Below are 25,198 nucleotides of genomic sequence, written 5' to 3' on the forward strand. Positions count from 1 at the left end.
CCACTTCATAGTAGCATCAACCACATGTCCGAAAGGCCTCTTGGTACAGTTGAAGTAGATACAGATAACATAGATTTTTTTAAAATTTTTTTGTCTAAGTATGAAGGAAATTTCACGCTGTGAAAAGTATTAAAGATTAAATTTCTCTTACCTTCCTGTGAGGATTCTTTCTCTCCTTTACTAAATTTAGGTACTTATACTGAACACTTGATTTTGTCCAGCCTCCATGTGCTCAGTCCTTGTGAAACTGGCCCAGCTGCTGTTTAATATGTAAGCAAAAAATGAGCTTGCTCTTATTGAAAGCATGTTCAGTCAATACCTGGAGAAGTCAATATTTATGTAACACAGTCTTCAGCAAATTCAAATGGAGTATGGTACAAGAAAATTAATTTAGTATTTTGGTTACACTTACTGAACACGGAAGAATAAGCCCAAAGTTTTCTGCCGATTCAGAATTAGTTGTTTGAGTGGTTTTTATCTGAGTGAACAAATACAGTTTTTCTCTGTGCTCTGTAACTCTGTTATTTATGCCCTGGCCAGGATGCTTCCCAGGCCGCTGGTTTATCTGATCAGCATTCAGTGCCTAATGAAGATTCTGTTCTGTGTATTAAAGGGAGAGAAAGACATACCTCCAGAAGACAGAATGTGGTGTCCAGGTGGATACCCCAGAGGACCTACTGGCACCAGTCACTCTGACTGTTTTCAAGTAGTACATGATAACGAGTACATGAACTGTCTGGTTCATAAACTGAATCGTTGCACTACCTGACCTACAAGCATATGCAGGATAACACAACACAAAAAGTTAGCCGATGCTTGCTGAAGTGATTCCTGTGAGTGACAAGGCCAAGTATAACACAAGTGAACTTTTTAATTCTTTGCTCAATAAAGGTGGCTGTTAACAACTGGAGCAAGGGATATCCTCCCCAAAAGCTCCCTCGCTGTATCTGCGACTGCCCATCGGGGTGCGGCTCTGAGTGCGCGATCTCTTCTGGAGCTGCCAGAGCACCGTGAGAGTTCTCCAGGAGTTCTGCCCGCGTTCACACCGGCTGCAGCCCACGCTGAAATCCTTCCGCCTTGGGAGGGGTCGCGCTGCTCCGGCGGCTCCGCCGTGGCCCCGCGGGGCAGCGCCCGAGCGGCCCGGGGCGCCGCCCGCTGCCGGGGCGGCGCCAGGAAGCGGAACGGCCGCCAGCGGAATCAGTTCCGGGTGCGGGCGGTGCGGGAGCGGGCGGGAAGCGGCGCTGGGAGCGGGCCGGGCCGGCCGGGACCCGCCATGTGAGAGCCCCGGACAGCCCCAGGTGAGCGAGGGGCGCTCGGCCCCGCGGCCCGCGGCGCTCCGGGGCTCGGGCCGGGCTCGGCCGGGTCCCGGCGCCTGGCAGGCCCCGCGGGGCGGCCGCCGCGGCCCGGCGGGCCGCGCTCTGTCCGGCTGCCGGCAGCGGCGGCTCTCACCCGGCCGCGCCTCCGCAGGAGCCGGCGCGTAACCAGGGCCGGTGGCTCCGGTGCAGCTTTGGCGTGCGGGGCGGGGGGCGGCCGCGCCTGTGTCGGGCTCTGCTGTTAACCCCAGCAAGGCATAAAATCCTCGGCACGGCGGACCGGGGCGCCGCGAACCTGGCCCCATTCGGGAGGTGTTCACTGCCAGGAGCTGGGGACCGCTCAGCTGCTGCTGTTCCGTCAGAGAAGGTGGGCGTTCTACTGAAACCCCAGTCTCTGTAATGCAAAGGGCTTTCCAAGTCCTGGCAGGTATACACAGCACGTAGAATTGGAATTGGCTTAGAGTAAATCGGAGCTGAGAGTTAATTTGGAACAAGCCAGAACAGTCTCAGAAAGATTAATGTGGGTGAGCCTGGTTTCCGAGGGAAAACAAAGTGCTACAGGATTAGCTGCACTGCAGTTGTTACATGTTACAGAATACTCAACATCTGGATCAGAATGTGCCTGTGTTTCAGTGCCTGTCCAGGGACAGCTCCAAACAGTTCAATCTGTCCTAAGCAGTGTGCTGGGAAAACACCACGAAAATATGCTCTTTGCAGCTATTGTAAATCTACTGCAAAAAATGTTGCTGATATCTGGAGTACATAGTCACTTCAATGCCTAAAAGAAACATTGGAGCCAAAAAGTCTACAATTTGGTGTCTACTGTTAAAAAACAAACAAAACTCCACCAAAAACAAAAAAAAAGAAAGCGGACAGATTAAAATGCACAGTAGTGATGAAGTATTACCTAGATAGTAAATAAAATTGTAATATCAGAATGTTCAAGAGCTCTCTTCCCACTTTGTGAAAGTTCTGGATATGTATATATCCTCACTCTCAAAATATAGGCTGGAGTTTTTTTATAATGGTAGTGACATCTCAAAGTTGTCAGGTGTTCAGAAAATGTAGCTATTTAGTGTTACATAATGGGGATATTGTTGAATTTGTGCACAAAATAAAAGTTTTTGATCATTACTTCTAAGATCTTGCTGATTTGAAGTGTATGTATAATCAACATTCCCCTTTGTTTTGTTTATCAGGCAAAATACATTTGTTGATACTGAAGTCATATACACAGAATAGTTTTATTTGGAAGGCAACTTTTTATCTTGGCTTATCTCCAGTTTGCCTCCTGGTAACTTTTTTTTTGCATTCAGAAATAGATGTGTATCTCCAACTACTGTTGTGGCAATTTGATTTCTAGAGTCAAGATTTGGAGATTATTGAGGTTTCTAATTCTTAGATGAAACTATTTTTATGCATTGATAGGTGTTTCATTTTTTCCTTTTCAATCACTTCCATGCAGGGAAGCATTTTGAGGAAGACAGTTAAGAGAATAAGGGACGAAGGTGTCACTTGGATTTCAGTTTCATACCTGTTTTCTGTGGATATTTGCTCAAATAAGAGGGTCTTTTTTTTTCTATAAAATCCTAAATATGCACTTCCAACAATATCACTGCTGCACCATGCTGACCACTGAGAATGAGTTTGCAGTGTTGCTGGTGTTGGCATGTGCGTATGTGTGCATGTCCATGTATGTACATACATGTAAATAAATCGATTTTATTTTGATGCTAAAATCATCCACTCTTTGCAGTGATTTTCTGTACATCATGTTGTGAATCTTAGTGAGGTAAAAATAAATACTTTTAAATTTTTGTTAGACAAATGTCTGAACTAGTAAAGCATTTCTCAACTGAGTTCCAGGGGTTACTGCTTTGCTCCCCAGGCAGTTAGTGAGGTTGTGTCCCACAGCACAGCAGAGACCTCACCTGTCAGGCAGGTTTCACTGCAGATGTTCAGTACTTTGGGTAGAACATGGCCTGTCTGGCTGCAGAGAAAGAATAATGATTTTCACTGGAGTGTTCTGATATCTATGGATGCAAGAATGTAAAAGCTAAGTTTTCTGGTAACAACAGTTCAGCCTGAATTAACTGGCTTGTGTTTCTGAGGAAATGGGCATTTTCTGCATTTTTAGGAGGTAAAATAATAAAGTTTTAAATTGTTGTGTGGTTGTCACCTAACAGATTTTGTATTGTAGTCCAAACCAGACATGAAGCAGATTGATTTTCAAGACTGTTTTCCAATTAATACTATGCCACAAGCACCTTTTGTGTGTGCTTTCCTACAGATAATTTGAGCAAACTGCCTCTACCTTCTTTGATTCCAATGGGCATTTTGGAGGAAGTGAAGAATTAATGTAAAAACCAATTCTACATATTTGCATAGTGCTGCTTGTATTATTAGAAGTTTGTTGTACTGAAAACTTTTCTCAGTTTTTGGGAGATTATATGGGTTTCTTACCCTCCTTTGGTTTTTGAGGTCTTTTATTGGCTGCAAAATTAAACTCTGACTTTTATTAGTGGGGTAGCTTATCCTGCTTTGGGGATGGAGTTTCAGTACAGCAGCAGTGCTGTGTGGTATGTTATTTAAGGCCATCCAAGAGCGCTATATGTTGACTTTTAAAGGATAATTAGTATTCCACTTCTGTGAGAGGCATAAACTGGCAAAATGTTCTATGATCAGTCACTCCCCTATTTTCAAAGATTTTTTCAAGGGTGTCTTGGAGACCCCCCTAGCCTGTGACATACTTGATGACAGTATTCCTTTGATAGAGCTAGTGTTAATTAATGTGGCTGTTGTAAATCTGAAGAGTGATGCAAATGCAGTCTGAAAAGACTAAGAGTGAGGAAGACTTTTGGCCAAAACCTTCCATGATCATAGCTGATAAGGTAACATTCCTAGGATAAAATTCTCTTGAATGATATTTGCAATGATGTCCTGAGTTCTCACACAGATGGTGCAGATACTAGGTCCTACAAAATGCAAGGGAGGAGTGCACTGATTTCTACAAATACCTGTTTATCTTCTTGTCCTTTCTCTGTATTCTGAGTAGTAATGTTTGGAGGGAGTATCACAGAATCATTGAAGTTGAAAAGACCTCCAAGATCATCGAGTCCAATATTTAACTGATCACCACATTGTCAACCAGACCGTGGCACTCAGTGCCACATCCAGTCATTTCTTTAACACCTCCAGAGATGGTGACTCCACCACCTCCCTGGGCAGCCTGTTCCAATGCTTAACAACCCTTTCAGTGAAGAAATTCTTCCCAATTTCCAACCTGAACCTCCCTTGCCACAGGTTGAAGCCATTTCCTCTTGTCCTGTTGCTTGTTGCCTGGTAGAGGCATTTTTGGTGTCATGGAGTACTTTGTTTTGTTTTTGTCTTAACTTTCGTTATGACTCTCCCGACTTTTCTATGCATTTCTGTTCTCAGACGACGGTACTGAAAACCGTACAACAGACTGCTATAACAGTAATGGTTTGTAATGTGTTTTTTTTTCCCAAGGATTCCTTGTTGCTGAGCTAATTTAAGAAAATGCAAGGGATCTTTTCTCACACCTTAGTGTGAGTTAAAATGAGTATAATTTGTATCATTCACCTGTCTGTGGGAATGGTGAATCATGCTTCAGTGAGTGAAGGAAATTAAACAGGTGCAGACTTAGAAGCAGAAACTAATACTATGTTGGCAGACATGCAGCTTCGTGTTATAGTTATACGATGCTTCTTCACTTCTACTGTGTGATGTCAGCAAAATTAAATGCCTAATGTGGTTTGTCAACATCTATTCTTGTTTTTTAATTTAAATAAGGGTTTTCATAGAACATAATTTTAAAGGAAATTTCTTTTGCAATCTATTAAGAAATGTTAAGTACCTATCCCTCTGATGTTCAGAGGTACTTCAATGAACACTTTTCTTTGAAGACATACGGCAGTGATCCACTACTACTAAAGCCATTTTGTGGGCTATATTTGCTATATAAAACCCTGATGAATAAATGTAGTACAGATGCAAAGAGAATTTATATGATTCTTTTGAGTGTGACTGCATCATCTCCTCCAAAGTAGACATGAGGCTCAACACAAAACCTTTCCAGGACTTAGTGAACCTAGTGTGCAGTTTTGGCCTGTGCCTTCAGCCAGTTTCTTGGATACATAATACTTATGAAAACCTTAAACACTTTGACCTACTTTTGAGGAAAGGTTAAGAGAGGACCCAATTGTAGACAGGTGCCCAGTCTCAAATTTTGCAGGGCTTTGCCCTGACTTTACACTAACACCCAGGCAGGGATGAAAGCTAAAGCAAAACGAAATGCATTACTTTTTAACAGTGAGTGTACCTGACACTGCTGTGAGTTTACAGAATCACAGAATATTCTCAGTTGGAAGGGACCCAAAAGGATAATTGAATCCAGCTCAAGTTATCTTAGTTCTCACTACCCCCCAAATAGCTTGAGTTTATATATTGCAAATAAAACTGTCATAATTCTGAGTTATTGTTCTATATGACTGTACTGAGCCTAAATAACACCGGTTCCCTCTGCACGTGCTGAGTTACTGTGGAAGGTTCCGAATGGGACTTCTGACTGAGCGTGATTTCTTTTTCTTCTTCACCTGTGCTAGTTCTGTAAGCAATATGTGTGTAAGTTTCATTATGACTGTCTGGTTAACTGCATAGATTTTATTTTTTTTTTTTTTTTAGAGCATACAGTGGATGTGTCCAAATTTAATTTGTGTTTTTAAAGTACCTTCTTGCTTCAGTTTAATGCTATATGCCTGACCCCAAAAGAGAAGAGGTTAGGGAGATATTTCAACTTGAAGGAAGCTGTTAAAAAACTGGAGGGGGTTCTTACTAGCCTTTTCAAACTGTAGTGATCTTCCCAGATTCTTTCAGAAATTTTTCAGCCATAAATACTATTGTCTTGAAAGTACCACTGTTATACCAGCACTGATGAATAAGAACATTATTTTGGTTAATGTTACTATGGAACCGCTAACTTGATCCTCTATACAAATAAAATAAAACATTGTGCATGGGAATATAATCTATTGATTACTTGTTATTTTCTAGATAGTGACATTTGGGACATCTGTGGATAAATAAAATAATTTTTCTTCTGGCTCTTATTCACCAATAAAACATGGCAAGTGGTGCCTGCTTCTCTAATGTGTGTAATGCCCAGATTTTCGCCCCAGGTCTTGCTTTCCCAAATTGATACAAGGAAGTTGGGATGCTCTGGTACTAACTCTGCCAAAATTACTGCAGCTTCAGTGCTGTTCCTGCTACAGTCTGGCCTGCTCCTGAATTGGGGGTGTCCATTGGTATCCTGGCCAGTTCTCCTCTAGCTGGAGATTTAAGGTTGTGGCTGAAATCAGAAGAAGGATTCCCTTCTGTCCACTGCTGCTGTATTTCAAAATTCTTGTCATTTAACCCCAGCTTTCCACAGATGATTTCAAGGTCACAGGAAGAAATAAAGGTGGAAAAGTACTCACAGGTGTATGCTGTAGCTTGCTCTCTTTGTTTTTTAAGAGCAGATTGGTGTAGAATCTTGTTGTGCACTGCCTTTTAGGCAGTGTGTACTTGACCTGTTTGCTTGCTCTCAAAGCAACACTGTATGTTCCCTTGATCACTGTTGCAGGTTTTTAGTGCTTTTCTGCTACACTGATGAACAGACTTACAGACCTTTAACTCCAGATCTCATCCTCTCCATTCACTGCCAGGATGTGCTGTTTACTCCTAGCATTTTAAGCAAAATAAGCTTCTTTGTATCCCAAAAGAAAGATGAAACAACTCTGAGACCAGGGATGTAGAGTTACTTACAGATATATATATATGCGTATGGAGACAATGGGGTGTTCTAACAGTCATGATAGGCAAGGATCACAATGGATTCCTATCTCCTTGGTGTCCTTCTGGTTCTCATGCTTTCTCTAGTATGTGTTTACAGTCCATTTTCAGTGTGTGGTCATGTCCCAGGGACTGTGAATTCGTCTCGAGATGCCGTGATGAAAAGAACATTTTTTTTTTTTCCTCTATTAAAAGACATAAAATGTCCATCTTCTTTCTTCTCAGGTGCCTATCCTTAATTCATTCCTTCTGTCTGAACCAGTGCTAGTGGGGGCAATTTATATTTTAATATTTTCTCCAGGAGTAAGTTATTCTCCATTTTGCTGGGTAAGAGCCCTTAGGGAAGTGTGGGGTAAGGAGGAACTCCACTGTCTATATGTGACAAACTTTCTGTACATCCTAGACTAGAATGCCAAATTATTGCTGCTGGGGGCTGGTCTTTTGGTTTGTACAGAGTCCCTGACCCAGGTAACTTGTCCATTCGTGTCACTTCAAGTCAACACAAACTTCCTCCATTTAGCAGAGAAACTTAATCAGGAATGGCTGATGTTGCATCTGTGCATAGCTAATAAGTGCCACAAATTAAAGATTTCCTATGTTGTGTTTCTAAGAAGCTTGCTGCCCTGTTAGACACAAGTGAAAGTGACAGATTGTGATGATCCATTCCCTCCTCCCTGGTGATTCCTTAAGTGACCTTAAAACAACCATTCATAACACAAACATGCATCTAACTTCTGAAACTCCTGAAACTTCTGCATGGGTCTGGGATAGTGATTCTCTGCACAACAGGCAGGGATGCTCAGAAAAGCAAAGTTAATCTTGCCATGTAACTTCCTCACAGCTGGGATAGGTTATGGGTTGTGCTGTTTGATTTTTTGCTGATATCAGCTCGTAACTCTGAACTGTTTTGTAGCTTTTTTTGCTGAATAAAAGAACTGCCCTGCCAGAGCCATCTCTGAAGGGATTGCTGCAGTCATATCACTTCTGGTAGCCATCTTGCAGTCCTTATTTCCCACCTCAGATGTAAGAGCCTAGGAAATGTCTTTTTTCTCACTTTGATATCTCAGCCAAAAAAAACTCAAATGAAGTCCCTTTTACCCATTTTAATGGGTAATGACACTGGTAAGTTAGAGAATGTATTTAGCAAGTCACATAACTTGATTTTGAATGTTCTGTAAGAGTTTTTGCCAGTTTTTTAAGTCAAACAATGGGCAGACAGAAAGCTGGCTTTTGTGTGTCTGCTGAAAAGAAATTCCATTTTTGAATGTTGTGAATGTTAGTTTTAAGTGAGGGTCAGCTGATAGAGCCCCAGTGCTTCCTTATAGGCTTTTTATCCTATTTCTACCTGTCAATTTTCTTATTAGAATACCTGAATTTTCATAATTTGATCTAAATTGTTCCTGTGTCCTATTACAGCATGTAACATAATAGGAAAAAAATCTACTAGTATATTGTGATACATTGGATATGCTTCCTGCATCTGAAGTCAATGGATGATATTGAGATCTGTTTGTTCAATTGGAAAAGCAGGTATGGTGGCAATCTTACGTCTTTAGACTTCTGCATTAATAAGAACTAGAATAGCAATATAAGTCTGAAGGTTCTTGGGAGCTTGATTAGTGTCCAGTCTTGGAAATGTAGGGTAGTGTTGCAGTTCAACATTCTCAGGCTGATAGTGTGTGTGTGCTTTTTACAATAGTAATCTGTGAAAAGTGCTTTTCTTTACCTTTTGTTTGGAACTCTGTACATTTCTTTAAGGCCTCTTTGAATGTTCTTTCCTGCTGTTTTAAGTACCCATGGCTTTTAAGTTAGGTTAGAATTTAGATGTCAGGTTATTCTAGCTAGGAAATCACTGCTGTGTCAGATGAGCTTCCAAGTTCACAACATGGTTTGTTAAAAAAAAATACAACTTAAATCACAAAAGAAAGTTTTTTTTAAAAAATTGAAAGCCCATGGGTGGCTCAAACATTTTTCTTTCAAATCTTTCAGATTAAGACTCTGATTTTTTATTATATGGAGTATTTATGCTAAATGTTTTGTTGTAATGCACCTTTAACAGATCAATGGGGTGATCTTACTTAAAACATTTGCAAGCATTTGTTTTTGAAATAGAAAACTCTGTATTCATTCTGTGTTTTAAATCTTCTAATTTTTCTTTCAGATTACTCTTTACATCTGTAGAAATGGACAGCAGCAGTTTCATTCAGTTTGATGTGCCGGAGTACAGCAACACTGTTCTGAGCCAGTTAAACGAGCTCCGCTTGCAAGGGAAACTCTGTGACATAATTGTGCACATCCAGGGTCAGCCGTTCCGTGCCCACAAAGCTGTCTTAGCTGCCAGTTCTCCGTATTTCCGTGACCATTCAGCATTAAGCACCATGAGTGGCCTGTCGATATCAGTTATTAAAAACCCCAATGTTTTTGAGCAGTTGCTTTCTTTTTGTTACACTGGAAGGATGTCCTTGCAACTGAAGGACGTTGTCAGTTTTCTGACTGCAGCTAGCTTCCTACAGATGCAGTGCGTCATTGACAAGTGCACACAGATACTGGAGAGTATTCATTCAAAGATCAGTGTTGGTGATGTTGATTCTGTTACTGTTGGTGCCGAAGAAAATTCAGAGAATCGCAATGGCGTTAAAGACAGCAGCTACTTTGCCAACCCTATTGAGATATCTCCTCCCTATTGCTCTCAGGTGCGACAGTCAACAGCAGGCAGCGATCTTCGGATGGAAACTACTCCAGTCAAAGCTCTTCGTAGTCGTCTGCAAGAAGAAGGGCATTCAGACCGAGGGAGCAGCGGGAGTATCTCTGAATATGAGATTCAGATTGAAGGTGATCATGAGCCAGGGGACCTGATAGTAAGGGAGAGTCAGATTGCAGAGGTAAAAGTTAAAATGGAAAAGTCTGACAGGCCAAGCTGCTCTGATAGCTCTTCCCTTGGTGATGATGGATATCACACTGAAATGGTGGATGGAGAGCAGGTGGTGGCGGTAAACGTTGGTTCATATGGGTCTGTCTTACAACATGTTTATTCATTTACTCATGCCTCATCACAGGCTACAGGTGTGTCAGAAACCTTTGGAAGCATGAGCAATACAAGCCCTTCAAGGTCAATGCTGAGCTGTTTCAGAGGGGGCCGTGCACGCCAAAAGCGAGTACCTACGGGTCACTTGCATAGTGATGTCCAGGGCTTGGTGCAAGGGACTGACAGTGAATCCATGGTGAGTAATCCAGGATATGAAAATAGTCCACGGGAAAGAAATGCAAGAGGTCACTGGTATCCATACAATGAGAGGCTAATTTGTATTTACTGTGGCAAGTCTTTCAACCAGAAGGGGAGCCTTGATCGACACATGCGATTGCACATGGGAATAACTCCTTTTGTGTGCAAGTTTTGTGGGAAGAAATATACCCGTAAGGACCAACTTGAGTATCATATTCGTGGTCACACAGATGACAAACCCTTTCGCTGCGAGATCTGTGGAAAATGTTTTCCTTTCCAGGGTACACTAAACCAGCACTTGCGAAAAAATCACCCGGGGGTTACAGAAGTGAGAAACAGGGTTGAGTCTCCAGACAGAACAGAAGCGTTTGTGGAACAGAAAGTAGATAATGATGCTTCAGCTTCTGAAGCCATGGATTCTAGTATGGAAATTCATGCAATGTCTAACACATCTGATTAAAATCTTACATCTAAGTGAAACACAGATAAGCACATTACTAATGTATTTTTAAAGTATTTTATTCTTTTAGTAATCTTCAGTACAAGTGTAACAGCCTTTTAATTTTCCTGACCTTCTGGAAATCAGTTAGAAATCGTTTCTGGAGAAGTCTTCAGAAGTATTACTTGTTTTTGAAGGAGGCTGAATTGTTTGGTGTTTGTTTTTTTATATTTGAAGATGCTCAGAATATAAAGACAGTGTACTGGGGAAAGGCTAGGAAGAGTCTGGTGAAGTGTCCCTGCTGATTGATCTGGTGAGAGACGCAAATGCCAGTGGAGAAAGATATTAGAATAAGATTGGCAGCTCTGCTGAATGCTCAAAGAAGCTGTAATTTCCTTTATTTCTTAAATCCTTTTGCTGGTAATGAGTTACACAGCAGCTGGGAGAGAGAATATTACAGCTTTGATTCCTCTCCTGTCACAATGAAATCTGTTCACTCTTACTAACTGGTTTTGGTAGTGAGACTGTTTATATATATAAATTTGCTTTATATATATAAAATGCTTTCACTTTCCCTGTTCTTTGTCAAGGCTAATACCATATGCCACTCTATCAACCGTTAGGACTCCTCTCTGCTTAGGGTTTAGCACTTCGGACTTTGGGAGGATTATTTTGGTTTTAAACAAATGTTGTTTGGTTTTCATTTTATTAAACTATTACTTTGTGTGCAAAAGTGAGCAAAGTGAATTACCTTGTTTTAATAGCTTTGCTTTATAACATATGTAAACCAAATGCCATAAATCTATTAAACTATGATTAAATTGTTGAAAGGTTTTGTTAGTTGTCTAGAATGCAAGCTGGACAACCTGTGGTGCTGACCTTTTTATATATATAGAGATAGATATATCTATATATATATAGATATACACATATATATATATATCTATATATTAAAAAAAATATTAGCAAACTTAAAAGTAGCATTGTGGTCTAAAATGTGTTTTTACTGGCCTCAGAATCTACCTTCATTTTGTACTGTAGAACCATACCAGGTAATTAAACTTAACTTCATCACTCTTCATGGTTGGTTAAAACATGAGAGAGATGTAGTTTAAACCACAGTATTTCCAAACAGTATTTTAATAGGTCTCTTCACAGAGAGCTGTTTTCAGGTGCACATTGGCTTCCTACTTAAATCTCCGAGTGACATGCCAGCACTTGGAATTTGTACTTTTTTTGTATAGAAAAACAAATACTTTATGGGAATTTTGAGCAATATGTTATTTCATGTGTGAGTATTACAGAGTTGCTATGGCTTCTCAGTTTTTTCAGTGGTTTTTTTCTCTATAAAGGAGCTACCAACAACTTTAAAAATACTCTAAAATCTTTTTTGTTTTACCAAATACGTGTTTTTAATATGGTGCTAACTTCATAATTTAGGTCAGTATAGTATATAACATGTGAAACATAATGGTCAAGGAAAAAAAGTCCCCAAAACCAGACAAACAAAAGCCCCACTACGCAAACTAACTCCCTTGAAATCCCAACCAAACAGAAAAAAAAAAAAGAAAAAAAAAAAAAGAAAAAACAAAACAAAACAAAAAAAAAAAACAAACAATCCCATACCACAAAAAAACAATGGCTTAAAAGACCTCATAAGCATGGGCTGGCAAACACTACTGTTTAACATTCTACCTGATGAACAGAATTAGTTATTAAACTAATCACATACTTCTTTAGAATACAGGTTTTATATTATTGGGTCTTATGTTTGTTTAGCTGATACTGAAAATACATTTGTGAACATGCTGTTTAACTCCCAAAAATTAGAAAATAATTTTTAAATTACTGGAAAGAAAAAGATAGGTTTGCTATCTTGTAAAACTTTTTGGCCTCTGTGAAGCTGGGGCGTATTTGTGCAGTGGCTTTATTAAATACTCTAATTCTTAATATTGTGACACTCTGCAATAAGAATTAATCTCTCAAAAATGGATTTACAGTATAACTGCCACCTGCTCCATTGGAGCAGTTTCAGTTAAAATAAGTACATCATTTGCCTCTTTGTCCTAAAACTGCCTAAATAAAGAGGCAGGGGGTGGGGAGATGTTTCTCTCCTTGAAGCAACAACAGAAATTTTGTTTCCAGTAAGGGAAGGGATAGTCTGTGTCTAAGGCAGATAGTCTGTATGTTTACCCACCTAAAAACATGGTGTTTCTGATACAGTTTTTTCCTTGAGTGTTTGTTTTAAGTAATTAAATGCAAAAAGTGTGTTTGGTAAATTAATTTTGAGACATGCAAAATCCAAGAAATGTACAGTTATTCTTAACCCTTTATCTTGAACCAGTGCTGTGGTGCCTTTGGTGTGACTTTTTCCCTGGAAGGATGACTTGAGGATAACAGGATATGGGTACAAATTTATATTTCTTGAATTTCTCTGTGTCACAATCTTAGCATTATTTAAATCTAGTTCTTTGTATTTGTAATTGTATTTAAATGGTTTGAGTTTACCAAAGAGTGACTTATCCAAAATTGTCTCAGACAAAAGCAAACAAGAAAACAACATCGTGTTGATTGTACAGGTTCAGGTTCAGACCATTGTAACAGACTGTTAAGGGGCAGGAAATGATCCGTTTTTCTCCAGCCCGTGACCCAGCAGTGTGGGGCAGCGCTCTTGCCTCCAAGCCATAGTGCAGCTCTGTGGGGCAGCAGCGCCGGGCTCGGGCGGCGCCCCGGGCGCAGCACCCCTGGCAGCAGCAGTGCCACTGTGCCTTGTCACATAGCGGGCTGCCAGGACCAGCACTGTCACCGACACCGGGCGTGACCCGGTGGACTTTATGGCACCAGCCCACCGAGCAGGAGCCCGTCACTTTAGCAAAGGGTGGAAACACTGTACGGTGTTGCGTGTCTGTGCAGTTCTCAGCACAGAGCTGTTACACATTTCATTTACAATAAATGCAGAAGTCAATAGAATATGTGAAGAAATATTTGACAGCAAAATAAGTAGTGAAATTATACAGGTTGGTTCATAATTGAGTCTCTTCTTAATCTACCTTTTTAATTCTAGACAAATGTGAAAACAGTGACAGTGTCCTTTCCTCTAGATGCTTAATCTATTCTGACAAACTGTGAAAATAAAGGATTTTATACCTTTGCTAATGTTTCTGGTTTAAAACTATTATTTTAGTTTTCTTTGTCAGTTATCTTCCATATTACTTCTTTTAAACTTGTAAATACATTTAGAAAATAACTTTGTAAATACTTACAGGTTATTAAAAGTTCCGTTTGGTCACTAAGGCCTCAAGATCGGCTCTGCTTTTTGAGTGTGAAATCTTTCTGTAGCATAAAGGATACTGTCAGTTCACTGTCAGCAGGGAAGACTGTAGGCCTAAATTGAGAGTTTTAATGCGGTCTTCCCCAGCATAAATTCATGTTTTATGCTGAAGCCTTTGGTTTAGTTTAGACAAAACAATGAGGCCTCTTAATATGTTTAGGCTGAATTATGGGAAGAACAACAGGAATAAAATCAAGGGCTGGGAAAATATTGAATAAGCTTTACTGTTAAATATATATATATTATTTTAATTTTTGTATTAGTTTACTGTGATTCTTTTATTATCATTTTTCTAAAAAGGTTTTACATGAAACCATTGAAAGGGACTCAAATATGCAACACCTAATCTATTTTCCAAGGGAATTTTACCCTTGAATGGTGCTTTTTGACTGGTCAGGGTTATTTATTAAATTTTATATTTGAAAGTATTTGGGGAATTATGTAAATTCTTTATATGAATCTCTTTATTTCATGAATTGTAAATTTCATAATACTCAGTGATCAAATTGGAAGTTTAGTAAAGTCATTCAAAATGTTCAAACTTTATAATCTGTGTGCATTTTACATATATTTTATCAAGTGCCAGAATACTTGTATTTAATATTGTAGATTTAATACTACTTGCACATCCCTGTGGCAGCATTAAGTTACACAAGTTTACATTAAAAAAAAAAAAAAAAGCTAAACAAATAAGTAAGCCTGGGACATGTGTTCCTGTATTTCTTCAGGGGATGTGAAGCCACGTATCACTGACTGGGCAGGTTTGCTTCCTGCTTCTGTAGCTCACTCCTGCGATGGCAGATGCAGAACTGCTGACTCCCATTCCCACAGGCCAGGGATGCAGCCTTTAAACTCAGCCTGAGAACCTCTGGTTGTAGATCTGGTTAGAGGTAGAGCTCTTGCACGATTTTAACAGTGTTTGTTTCTGACTGAAAATTTGTATTTTTAAATAAATTTTATTTGTATGGTTATTTTTCAAGATAAATAATTGAACAGTTTGAATGACTTGACTTGGTGTCATTATCTTGCAATATAAACCGGGAACCTCACACCTCCGCACTTCATCGCCACGTGAAGTAAATGAAGCTAGCTAAGCTGATGCTGTAAGAATGAGTAACTTGCCATTAAGGATTATTTTACAGCATGAACTTTAAAATATTTATTCAAATGATATTTTACTCTTGTATTCACTTTGTTTTTAGATTTGTGACATGAATATTTCTGTGCTGCTTTATTTGGTTCTGATGAATTTGTTTCTTGCTTGTAAATTGCCTTTTTTATGGTATAAAGTCAATCGGAATTGCTGTTTGTAAATTAAAATGCTTCTAGAGCAAATCTGTGGTGTCTGTCTACATTTAGATACTTGATTACTGAGGAGCTTGCACTTTAGATGCTACTACTGAAGTGTTAAAAGAAGTATTGTAATACTGATCTACCAACTAGAAGTCAAAAGTCTTTAGAGACAACTACTCTTGAAGTTTCTCTGTTTTGCCAGCATTAATTGCTTAGTTCTGAACAGATGATCATTTGAGTTGTGTACTCCAACACCTCATCCAACTTTCAGAGCAAAACAAAAATCCAGCCAGGTGGTGGCAATCCATCCATGCCATTCCAAGACTGGTCTGTTGAGGAGGGATACCCTGCTTCATTCCTCCAGCAGCATTTACATTTTATGTTCTGCTGCATATAACAGTACAGGTGATGAAAGTGTAGGTACACTCCTCCTCACCCACAACGTTGAATTTAACAGGAGCAGCCCCAGTGTAGCTGTAGGCCATGGATATCTTGACTGGCAGTGGGATTTGGAGGGACTGGAGTTGAGTGGGTTAGTCCCTGAGTCCCTGTTGGTGTCAGAGTACCTATTCCAGCAAAACTTCCCTTCAAAGCCCCTTCCTATAAGGTATGAAACTTCAATTAATGCAGAATGGGGTAAACAAGACCTGACTGTTAGGAGTGGGATAAACGTACAGTTGCGCCAGTATCCAGGCCACTGAGATATGATCAGGTGTCTGGAGCATCTCTGCTGTGGAGCCAGGTTGGGAGAGCTGGGGGTGCTTACCTGGAGAAGGCTCTGGGGAGACCCCAGAGCCCCTTCCAGCACCTAAAGGGGCCCCAGAAGAGCTGGGGAGGGACTTCGGACAAGGGCCTGGAGTGCTTCCCACTGCCAGAGGGATAGTGGGAAGGTTACTTAGTTGGGATAGTGGGAAGGAATTGTTCCCTGTGAGGCTGGCAAGGCCCTGGCACAGGGTGCCCAGAGCAGCTGTGGCTGCCCCATTCTGTAGTGTCCAAGGCCAGGCTGGACCAAGCTTAGAGCAACCTGGTCCAGTGGAAGGTGTCTCTGGCCATGGCAGGGAGGTGGAATGAGATGAGCTTTTAAGTCCCTTCCAAAGCAAATCATTCTGATTCTATGAGTGTTCTGAAATACCTGAATTTTTCTCATCCTAGCTGGCACATCCGAATTCACCATCAAGGGGAAAACGGACCCAGAGATTGAATACTTGTTTAAAAAGTACTATGAAATACCACTTTCAGCAAAGCAGTATACAGAAGACAAACATTTTGTGAAAAAGCTTTGTTAAGATGGCTAAGAAAAAAAATTGGTTTAGGTTAAAAAGAACCAGGTCTGTTCACCCGATCTTTGTGTACATGCAGACACAGACCCCATTGCTTAACTTTTCGTAATGCAAACTTCGTGAAAACAAGTTGAGGGGAAGGTAGAATAGCCAATGAACATGGTATACAGAATTTATACTTCTCCAGCAATAATTGTGCAGAGAAAATGAAGCCAAATCACATGGATGATACATTTCAAGAGCTATATGAAATAGCATAGTACATTTGTATTGTGCATCGGTTTAGGAAAAAATTTAATTGAGTACTATGTCAAAAGTCAGTTGAATTATAGACAGAAACATTTCATTAAAATTTAGGGAAATTATATGGCTGATGACATTGTCTAAAGTAACATTACGTGTCCATGCATTTTTTTCCACCAGAGGGTGCTGGCTGATTTTAAAAATATGTTTTGTAGGGGTCATTTAAGGCGCTGTACATAGCAGAAGCCTAAAATAGGAACAAAAGAGTTCCCAGTCCTCCTTATGACACCTTCATGAGGAGCAGGTGCTGGGTGATTCCATCGTTAGCAGAGCAGTGGTTATACCCTTTTTCAGAGGCTGCCCGGCTGTGCTGCATGAGACCTACCTGGGCAGTGAACACCACCATTTTACAGTATTTTAAGCATCAGCTTGGTATTTCTGTCAGAATCTCATAACCTGCCCGGCGGTTCGGGAGCCCTGCCTGGACCCCCGGGCTCTCCCCCGACCCCCGGCCTCGACCCCGACCCCCGGGCTCTCCCCCGACCCCCGGGCTCGCCCCCGACCCCGGGCTCGCCCCCGACCCCCGGGCTCGCCCCCGACCCCCGGGCTCGCCCCCGACCCCCGGGCTCGCCCCCGACCCCGGGCTCTCCCCCGACCCCCGGGCTCGCCCCCGACCCCCGGGCTCGCCCCCGACCCCGGGCTCGCCCCCGACCCCCGGGCTCGCCCCCGACCCCGGGCTCGCCCCCGACCCCGCGCTCCCGCCGCCCGCTCGGAGCCGCGTGCGCAGCCGCGCTGCGGCCGCCAGGGGGCGCGGGCGGGACGGGCGCGGCCAAGGACGGCGCCGCAGCACCTGCGCTCGCGCGCTCCCGCCCCGCCCGGGCCATTGGTGCGCGCTCCCGCGCGGGGAGGCGGTTGGCTGGCGCGCGCGTCAGTCCGCGCTCCCCCGCCCCGCCCCGCAGTCCCTGCCGGGCCGGGCCTCGTCCCCGGGGCGCTGAGGGCGCGTCCCTCTCGCCGAGAGGGCCGGGGGCGTCGTTGGGGGCACCGAGTCCCGAACAGGTGAGCGGCGGACGAGCCCCGCGTGCCCGGCAGGAAAGGCGGGACAGGCCGCCGTAGCGCCTCGTCCCTTCGCCGTCTGCCGTCCCCGCTCCGGGCGCGTGTTGCGGGCGGAGCTCTGCGGCGACAGGCCCGGCCGGGCGCTCTCGCTCCGGCGGCGCCGCTTGCGGCAGGCCGGCGGCTCCCGGTTGGCCGCGGCGGCTCCGGGCGCCTCCTGCCCGGGGCAGGTGCGCGGGCGGCGGGCTGGGCTCCGGCGGGGCCGGGCGTCGCCTCCCCGCTCCGGAGCGCCCGGTCAGCCCCGCGGCCTCTCCCGGAGAGGGCCCCGCGCCCTCCCCGCCGGGAGATGTCGCTCCGGCGCGGGGCCGGCGGGCGCACGGCCCCGCCCGCCCGCGGGGCTCCGGCAGCGGCCCGGTGCGTGCGGCGGGCACGGGCAGCCGGTGCTGCAGCTGAGCCCGGGCGGACAGCAGGAGCAGCCTTGGTACGGATGCGGGGTCTGGGGGGAACAGGTGGAAGCCACCTGGAGTTGGCTGCGTTCTCCTGTGTCCTTAGGCATAAATTCGAAAACTATTTGCGTATCATGTGGATGAAACCGTGCGGGGCTTGTTGAGAGCCTTGACTGCGATCTGATTTCAAATCACTTCAGATAGTTTTTGGTCTAGCTTCTGCAGCCTCATGTCAGCCTGGGGCTTTGGCATGATGGAGGAATGGATGTTGAAATTCTTGGTTATAGAAGCACATCGTGCCTTTTGTCTGTGGTTTGTTGTTCTGAACCCTACAAAATAGAGCATATGTGTTCTTGTCACACCAATTATTGAAAAAATTGAAATGCGTTGGTGTCTCTGAAATAGAGAAGAACATTCCTTGCCTCAGAAACATTATTTATGAATGTTGCAGTCTGTCTTTTATGTCTAGCTTTGATAGTCAGATATTTCTTCTCTTGTTCACCATTCGTGCTATGCCTGGTAGATATTCTTCCTGCCTGAGAAGAACGGGAAGCTGCTGTAAAGGGCAGAACTACACACATTTGTTTGTTCATTTTCCGTATGTTGCCCATCCTGCATGATGTAGCACGAGTTGGAAGAAAAATTATTACAAAACACTTTCAAACCAAGTTATTTTATTTGTTTTTCAGTTTATTTGCCTTATTTTAGTGAAGACATCTAGAAGTTCAGGTGCATAGTAATTACAAGGTTTGCACTTAAATAAAATGCCATGTGATGCAGGGCAGACAACAGGCATCATGTCTGTAATTGGATTGAAATACTTAAGTAGATGCTAACCCATTTTTAATTTGCTGTTTTGATTATTCTATGAACTGGGATCATTTACTCATGCAGAGATTGTCTATTGGATGAGTTTTGGGTGTGTCAAAAGAACACTGCTTTTCTGGCAAAAGATAGCTTGATTTGATGCTGTAGGAATTGCATATAGTTATAGTCTAGAAGACGGACTTTTTTAAGGGAGAGGTTCCCTAGTGATAGAACAAAAATAAAGACTGTAATAGAGGCACAGTTGTAACACCAATTGACCTGCAGTGATTTTTTTACCTTTATCAAAGTAACATGGGCTTTAATGAGATTTTCATGTCAGTCTATATAAAATAAGCTGTCTTTGAGAATTTCTTCTCGCTTGATGTGTACCTTTATTAAACATTAGGTTTTATTAAAGATGGTATAAAGCAGAAGAGGAGAAAAGGGAAGAGTTATGTGTAATGTAAATATCACCAAAATGAGTTACCTAAGCAGTATTTTCCTCAGGTTTGTAGCTGTTGATGTTTGCTGTAACATCAATGGCTTTATTTGCTGATACAGAGATAAAAGAATTATTGTATTTGGAATTGTGTCCATTTTGCTTTGTTTAGTTAAACCTTGAAGAAGATGGTGTGAGGATGAGTAGCATTTACAATTCATAAAGCACCTTGAAAGAAGTGAGTGAAGCCAATAAATAATGTGGGTTCGCTTGGACCTTGTGTTGATTGACAGAGTGAAGGAGAGTTACAAGCACATATTTGGAGTATATTTAGTTATGAAACATAGAGTACATTGCTCTTCTCTCTGTGATGTATATGTACTTCTTTTGAGTTTGGGAATTTATCACATACCAATGAAACTAGAACGGGGAACTAACAATGAAAGTTGTGAGGGAGAGGTAAGAATAAAAATACCACAGTACATGTTTCAGGTGAGGAGTGCATAGTTTGAGAAGAATTGACTTGTAAAATAAATGTCACCATAATCCTGTTTCCTGGTATTTACAGGAATGTTATGCTTTTAAGCAAGAGATAAAACTACTGAAAAGCCAGAGCTAGACCCAGCAACAAACTAATGGAGGTGTGCAGCAAAATGGGTTGAGAGCACAGCTGTCTTATTCCATCGTAAGTATGCAATTGTATTTAAAGTTACAGCTTTCACATTTTCACCTACATTTGATAATCAGAGATTACAGAAGTGTCTGTCAATTCTCTTCAACTCAAGTTTAGAGAACTTGAGTTGTTGTAGTATTTTACTATAATTTGCAGATATATCTTTCTTTTCCTGTAACTGAAGATTTTTTCCTTTCATGAGGCTTCCATTAAAGTAAAACTTCCCTTGATCGTCTAAGATATTGAAGTTTGCAGACTTGCTTGAAGGGTAGTGACTTCTGAAGGAGGACTTCTGCTGGAGAGAGCACTGCAGTTCTGTCTTGATATGGAACCTTGATGTAAAGATTTTGAGACACAGATAAAATTCCAGTCTATGCAAAGTTCTTCAAATGGTTTCTAATGATTAGAAACCCGCACTGTATTTCTTAATTTGTTTAGGTAGTCAGATGGAGATCTGTCTACTATCTTTACTTAGTAGAATTCAATTTATTGTACTTTTTTTAGCTTATACAAACAATTTTGATCATACTATTACTTCCTGATGCAGTAAGTAATGTTGCAGATAGAAGAATGGAGAGAAGAAAACACTTAAGAGTACATTTGTAAATATAATAAATGGTTATTAGAGTGAGCTTTGTAATCAATGGATATATAAAGACGTGAGGCATATTCAGAAGAATAGCATTGGACAGCATTGTCAGCTTCCTACTCCTTCATGGTTTTAGCAACTGAAGATTGTGCGAGATTTGAAATACTTTTTGACAGCCTTTTGTTATGAAATTTTGCATACAGCTCTCAAACTAGGAAAACTGAGACATTAAATTCATTATTATTTTGAAAAATAAGACATCCTTATTTTTATTCCACTTATAGAATGTTAGCTTACCTTTTTGGTATAGTGATTGCCATGTATGTCTTTGTATCCAGGTTGCTCTATGAAAGTTAGTTTGAAAAGTTGGTATTTTAATTGTTGTAGGGCAGCTTAGTGACAACAAAGGGACCAAGGGCAGTCTAGTGTAACATGTGACAAATCAAGTAAAGCATGTCATAAATGCATGACCTGTGCATTAGGTGTTGTTTTTAATATACTGTTAGATGTAATTCATATCAGTTACGTATTCATAAAAACCAAGAGTTTAGGACTTGGATTCTGAAGTTGTTTCTTGAACTCATCACAGCAGCTGCTTCTCTGCTCATAGTTGAACTCATTTGAGTTCATGCACTGGAAGGGTGGAAGTAGGAGAGTTGAGAGAATTTTAGAAAGGGAAGTCAACTTTGAATGTACTTTTTCCTGACTTAGACTTGATCCATTGGTAGCTATTGGGAAATGATGCAAGATTCAGTTTTTTTCAGCCTATTTACTCAGGGACAATGCATGTTACTGAGGAATAGTAGTTATTTACTTGAGTGATTTCAGTTTATGGTCAGCTGAATTAATCCACAGCCCCATTTTATTTCTGTTATGTTTTCATTATATATAAAATGAATATAGTAAGAAGTTACTATATTCATTAAATATAATAAGTTTCTCAGAAAAGGATGTGCATGAAACTGTTAAATCGTTCATAGTGTATTTTATCTGTAGGTGGTACTGTTGCCTAAAGCACAGTGAAATATATTAAGGATTTCCTGGTGAAATGGACACTGAAAATACACAAGTGTTTGCTTTGGAAGATCTTTAAAAAGCCATCACATTTCTATGACTAATCTTCTGTAGCCTAATTGCTTTGTTATTAATAAACTTAGTAGGCAATTATTATTTAAATCCAAGCTTTCAAATGCTCTAAAAATTTTTCATGTTGTCCAAATGTCCACCGAGATCTATTGTTTTATTACTTCAAAAGGATTTTTTGAAATTAAGAGATTTTTCATATAAAACATTATGACTATTAACACAGCTCAACTGTGTGGTCTCATACCTGTGTTTTTACGTGAAGTGGACATCATAAAAGGCCTCAGAGTGGCATACAGATAGTTATTTTCTGAAGGAAGTTGGGTTTACATGGGTAATTTCTATAATTACTCTAGGAGATAGGGTTCTTTTCCCCTCCACTTTGCAGCAATCATGTGTGAGGGGATGAGAAATAGGGTTTGAGATGTGATACTTACTGGATGGGGCAAAAATGAAGACACGTGGTGTTTGTACTTTTGGGAAAGGATGCTGTTAGGAATTAAATGATCTTGCATCGGTGTTGCTCAGTGCTTTTGAGGTTTGTGTTTCTCTAGGTTAGCAAGTATACATGTAGCACTCATCAGCTGCTGCTTTGAAAGAAGTAAAGAAATTCTCCTCTCCAAATCCTTCCAGGATGGTTTTTTCTGTCACTGCAATGACAAACTGCTTCTAAATTGTGCAGGGTCAAAAGAATTTTGAAATCCTTTTGAATGTACTTTTTTTTTTTTTTAATAAAGTTATGATACTGAAGTAAAAGAAACCTAATGATGGAGGGGGTGGAGAAGATATGTAAGCATCTGGATGTGGAGAGCAAGCAGTGCATTGATTTAGATACTGCAATGGTATTTGCCTTTTTGTCTTTATTACCAGTACAACAAAAAGATGGCACTTCTCCCCAACCACCACCCTGCCCTCAAGAGAGCTGAAGCTGGACATGATGTAGACGGTGATACAAGTTTCACATCAGTGACTGATTGCAAGCACAGGGGCAAAAAATATAACCCTGTTATTGTTTCATTCTGTTTTTGTAATAGAACCTTTTTCTTCCAGTAGTTAGCTGTGCTAACATACTTTGGTTTGTACTCTATGTCCACAGCATCTGAGTATGACTTTGTTCATGATTCATCAAGGAAAGAAATGTTCTAGTGGTGAACATCTGGAAGAATAGTTTAGGAATGAAGAAAAGGAAAATGAATACAATGATGAAAAACAGTTCAGAACTGAATATGAGCTCTGAATATATGGTGTGTTGTAAACATGTCTTCAGGCTGGGTGTTGCCAGTGGACTGTAGTAGTATATTGTTGGTCTTGCTAAAGGTAAAAAGCAGGATTTTGTAGGTATTCTTCATTGTCTTGATCAATGCCAATTAACCGTTGTGATGTCTGATAGCAAATTCTGGAAGGCATATTCTCTGAGGAGCAACTGACAATTTTGTGTTTATCTAGTCTGGAGAAAAAGAGGCGCTGAGCAGCAACCTCGTTGTTCTCTGCAGCTTCCTGAGCGGGGACAAGGAGAGGGAAATGGTGATCTCTTCTGCCCAGAATCCAGGGTGGGACATACGTGAATGATTCAAACCTGCACCAGGGGAGGTTCAGACTAAACATCAGTAAGCATTTCTTTAGCTGAGAGAGTGGTCAAATACTGGAGCAGGCTTCCTAGAAATGTGGTTGGTGCCCCATGCCTGTCAGTGTTTAAGAGCCTTTGAACAATGCCCTTAATAACATGCTTTAACTTCTGGTCATCCATGAAGTGGTCAAGCAATGAGACTAGATGATCATTGTATGCCCCTTCCAACTGGAACTGGTCCTTCTAAATTTATTTATTAAAAACCACAAATCCTACTGGTTACTTCCATTGGTTCTAACCAAGTTTCAGTGCCCAGGTAGGGTTCTAGTGAACTTGAATTGTTCTCACTGAACCAGTTGTACAGCTAATTTAAGCTTAAGAAAGAACATTTATCTTTTGGTAGAATGCTGAAGTATTTTTTCCTAAAGGCGTGTTGCAGCTCTCAGTTCATGATTCAGTGGTATTAGGAAAACCATAATCAACTAATGAAAGTAGTAAGTAAATGGTTTTTGAAATCAGCTAAGCCAGTTGACTTGTGGAGTCTGGAATGGCTGAGTCAGGGCTGGTAAGAGGCATATATAGCTCAGTATTCTGGTAAAATAATGGTTCTAACGTTTACTTCTGTGCTTGGTTTTGATGGTGATATTTTTGGGTTTTTTTCAGTTGTTTTTGCACTGTCTTCAGTTTTGCTTCAGAAAGTGCTACATATCTAAATGGGTTTGTCAAATTGGCAAAGAAGAACAGACAACCTCTGGTGTCTGTTGCATCCTGATTTATCCACTTTGCTTCTGGCAGCCTATGAAGGAGATCTACTGCAGTGTGCCTGTGAACCTTCCCTGCAAACAGATAAGGTGTTTCCTTAGTTTTGATTTTTAGCACTGTTTGTGTAATGCAAAATTTTAATAATTAATGTGAGCAAGTTGAAATAAATTGTGTGAATCAAAAGCTGTGAAAGGAAGTTGTATGTCATTTTGAGTGACTTCTTATGTTTTATTGCCAACATTTTGGTCCTTTAATAATTTCTGGGATTTGAGAAATTTCTTTTTAATCTTTTTACTGTGAAATAATGGCAAGTGCAGGGGAATATTATTTTTAATATCTTTCCGTATGTTGTCTGACAGCCTCTTCATACAGTGAGCATAGCATTAGCTCCTGTGTTACTTTGTGTGCAGAGTGATGCTTTCTGCAGGTGGGGAAACACTCCAAATGATCAAGTGGACTTGACTTAAAGGATAATTGCTTCCTATGACTTTTTTGAAGGTAGCAAAACAAGTGGGTGTGTAGAGAAGCATTTTTTCATAGATGTGAATCTTGGAGAAATCTTTGCACATAGGAAAAAACAGTGCATTTTTAGTGCTTGTGTTATATTTGGAACATTTTGGGGGACGAGGTAAGGCGAGGGGAATCTATTTTGATCCTGTCTAGAATGAAAGTTTCTAGCCTTGCAAGATTTATGTACGTGCTGAATGTTGAAAGGCAAAAGTCTATTAGTGCTTTTGAGTTTAGGTATTAAAGCATTTTTGTCTCACTTTGGTAAAATGAACATTAAAACTTCATGTAAAACGGAACTTG

General features: G+C 41.1%; 2 protein-coding genes across 13 annotated transcripts in view; both read left to right on the forward strand.

Moving 5' to 3' along the window:
* Positions 1-1,146: 1,146 nt before the first annotated feature.
* Positions 1,147-15,491, forward strand: ZBTB34 (zinc finger and BTB domain containing 34). 4 transcript variants are annotated; one of them, XM_021543742.4, is made up of 3 exons: positions 1,147-1,298; positions 8,580-8,693; positions 9,325-15,491. In XM_021543742.4, exons 2-3 carry the CDS (start codon positions 8,653-8,655, stop codon positions 10,844-10,846), a joined length of 1,563 nt encoding a protein of 520 aa, XP_021399417.1. In that variant the 5' UTR covers positions 1,147-1,298; positions 8,580-8,652; the 3' UTR covers positions 10,847-15,491. The 4 variants fall into 4 exon arrangements, with proteins under 4 accessions (XP_021399417.1, XP_021399418.1, XP_077644063.1 ...); XM_077787937.2 differs by lacking the exon at positions 1,147-1,298 and adding an exon at positions 1,410-1,680; XM_021543743.4 differs by lacking the exon at positions 8,580-8,693.
* Positions 15,492-17,852: 2,361 nt separating this feature from the next.
* RALGPS1 (Ral GEF with PH domain and SH3 binding motif 1) overlaps positions 17,853-25,198 on the forward strand; it is a 74,509-nt gene continuing 67,163 nt past the window's right edge. For 6 of the 9 annotated variants that reach the window (XR_014949243.1, XR_014949241.1, XR_014949242.1 and 3 more), the window contains exons 1-3: positions 17,853-18,028; positions 20,283-20,399; positions 24,290-24,477. The gene's annotated coding sequence lies outside the window, so the exon portion shown is untranslated. Of the gene's footprint in view, positions 18,029-20,282; positions 20,400-23,505; positions 23,667-24,289; positions 24,478-25,198 lie in introns of all 9 variants that reach the window. The other 3 variants (XM_085556433.1, XM_085556434.1, XM_085556435.1) reach the window with 3 other exon arrangements.

The sequence above is a fragment of the Lonchura striata genome, chromosome 17, assembly GCF_050655825.1.
Source record: "Lonchura striata isolate lonStrDom1 chromosome 17, ASM5065582v1, whole genome shotgun sequence".
NCBI classification, from domain to species: Eukaryota; Metazoa; Chordata; class Aves; order Passeriformes; family Estrildidae; genus Lonchura; species Lonchura striata.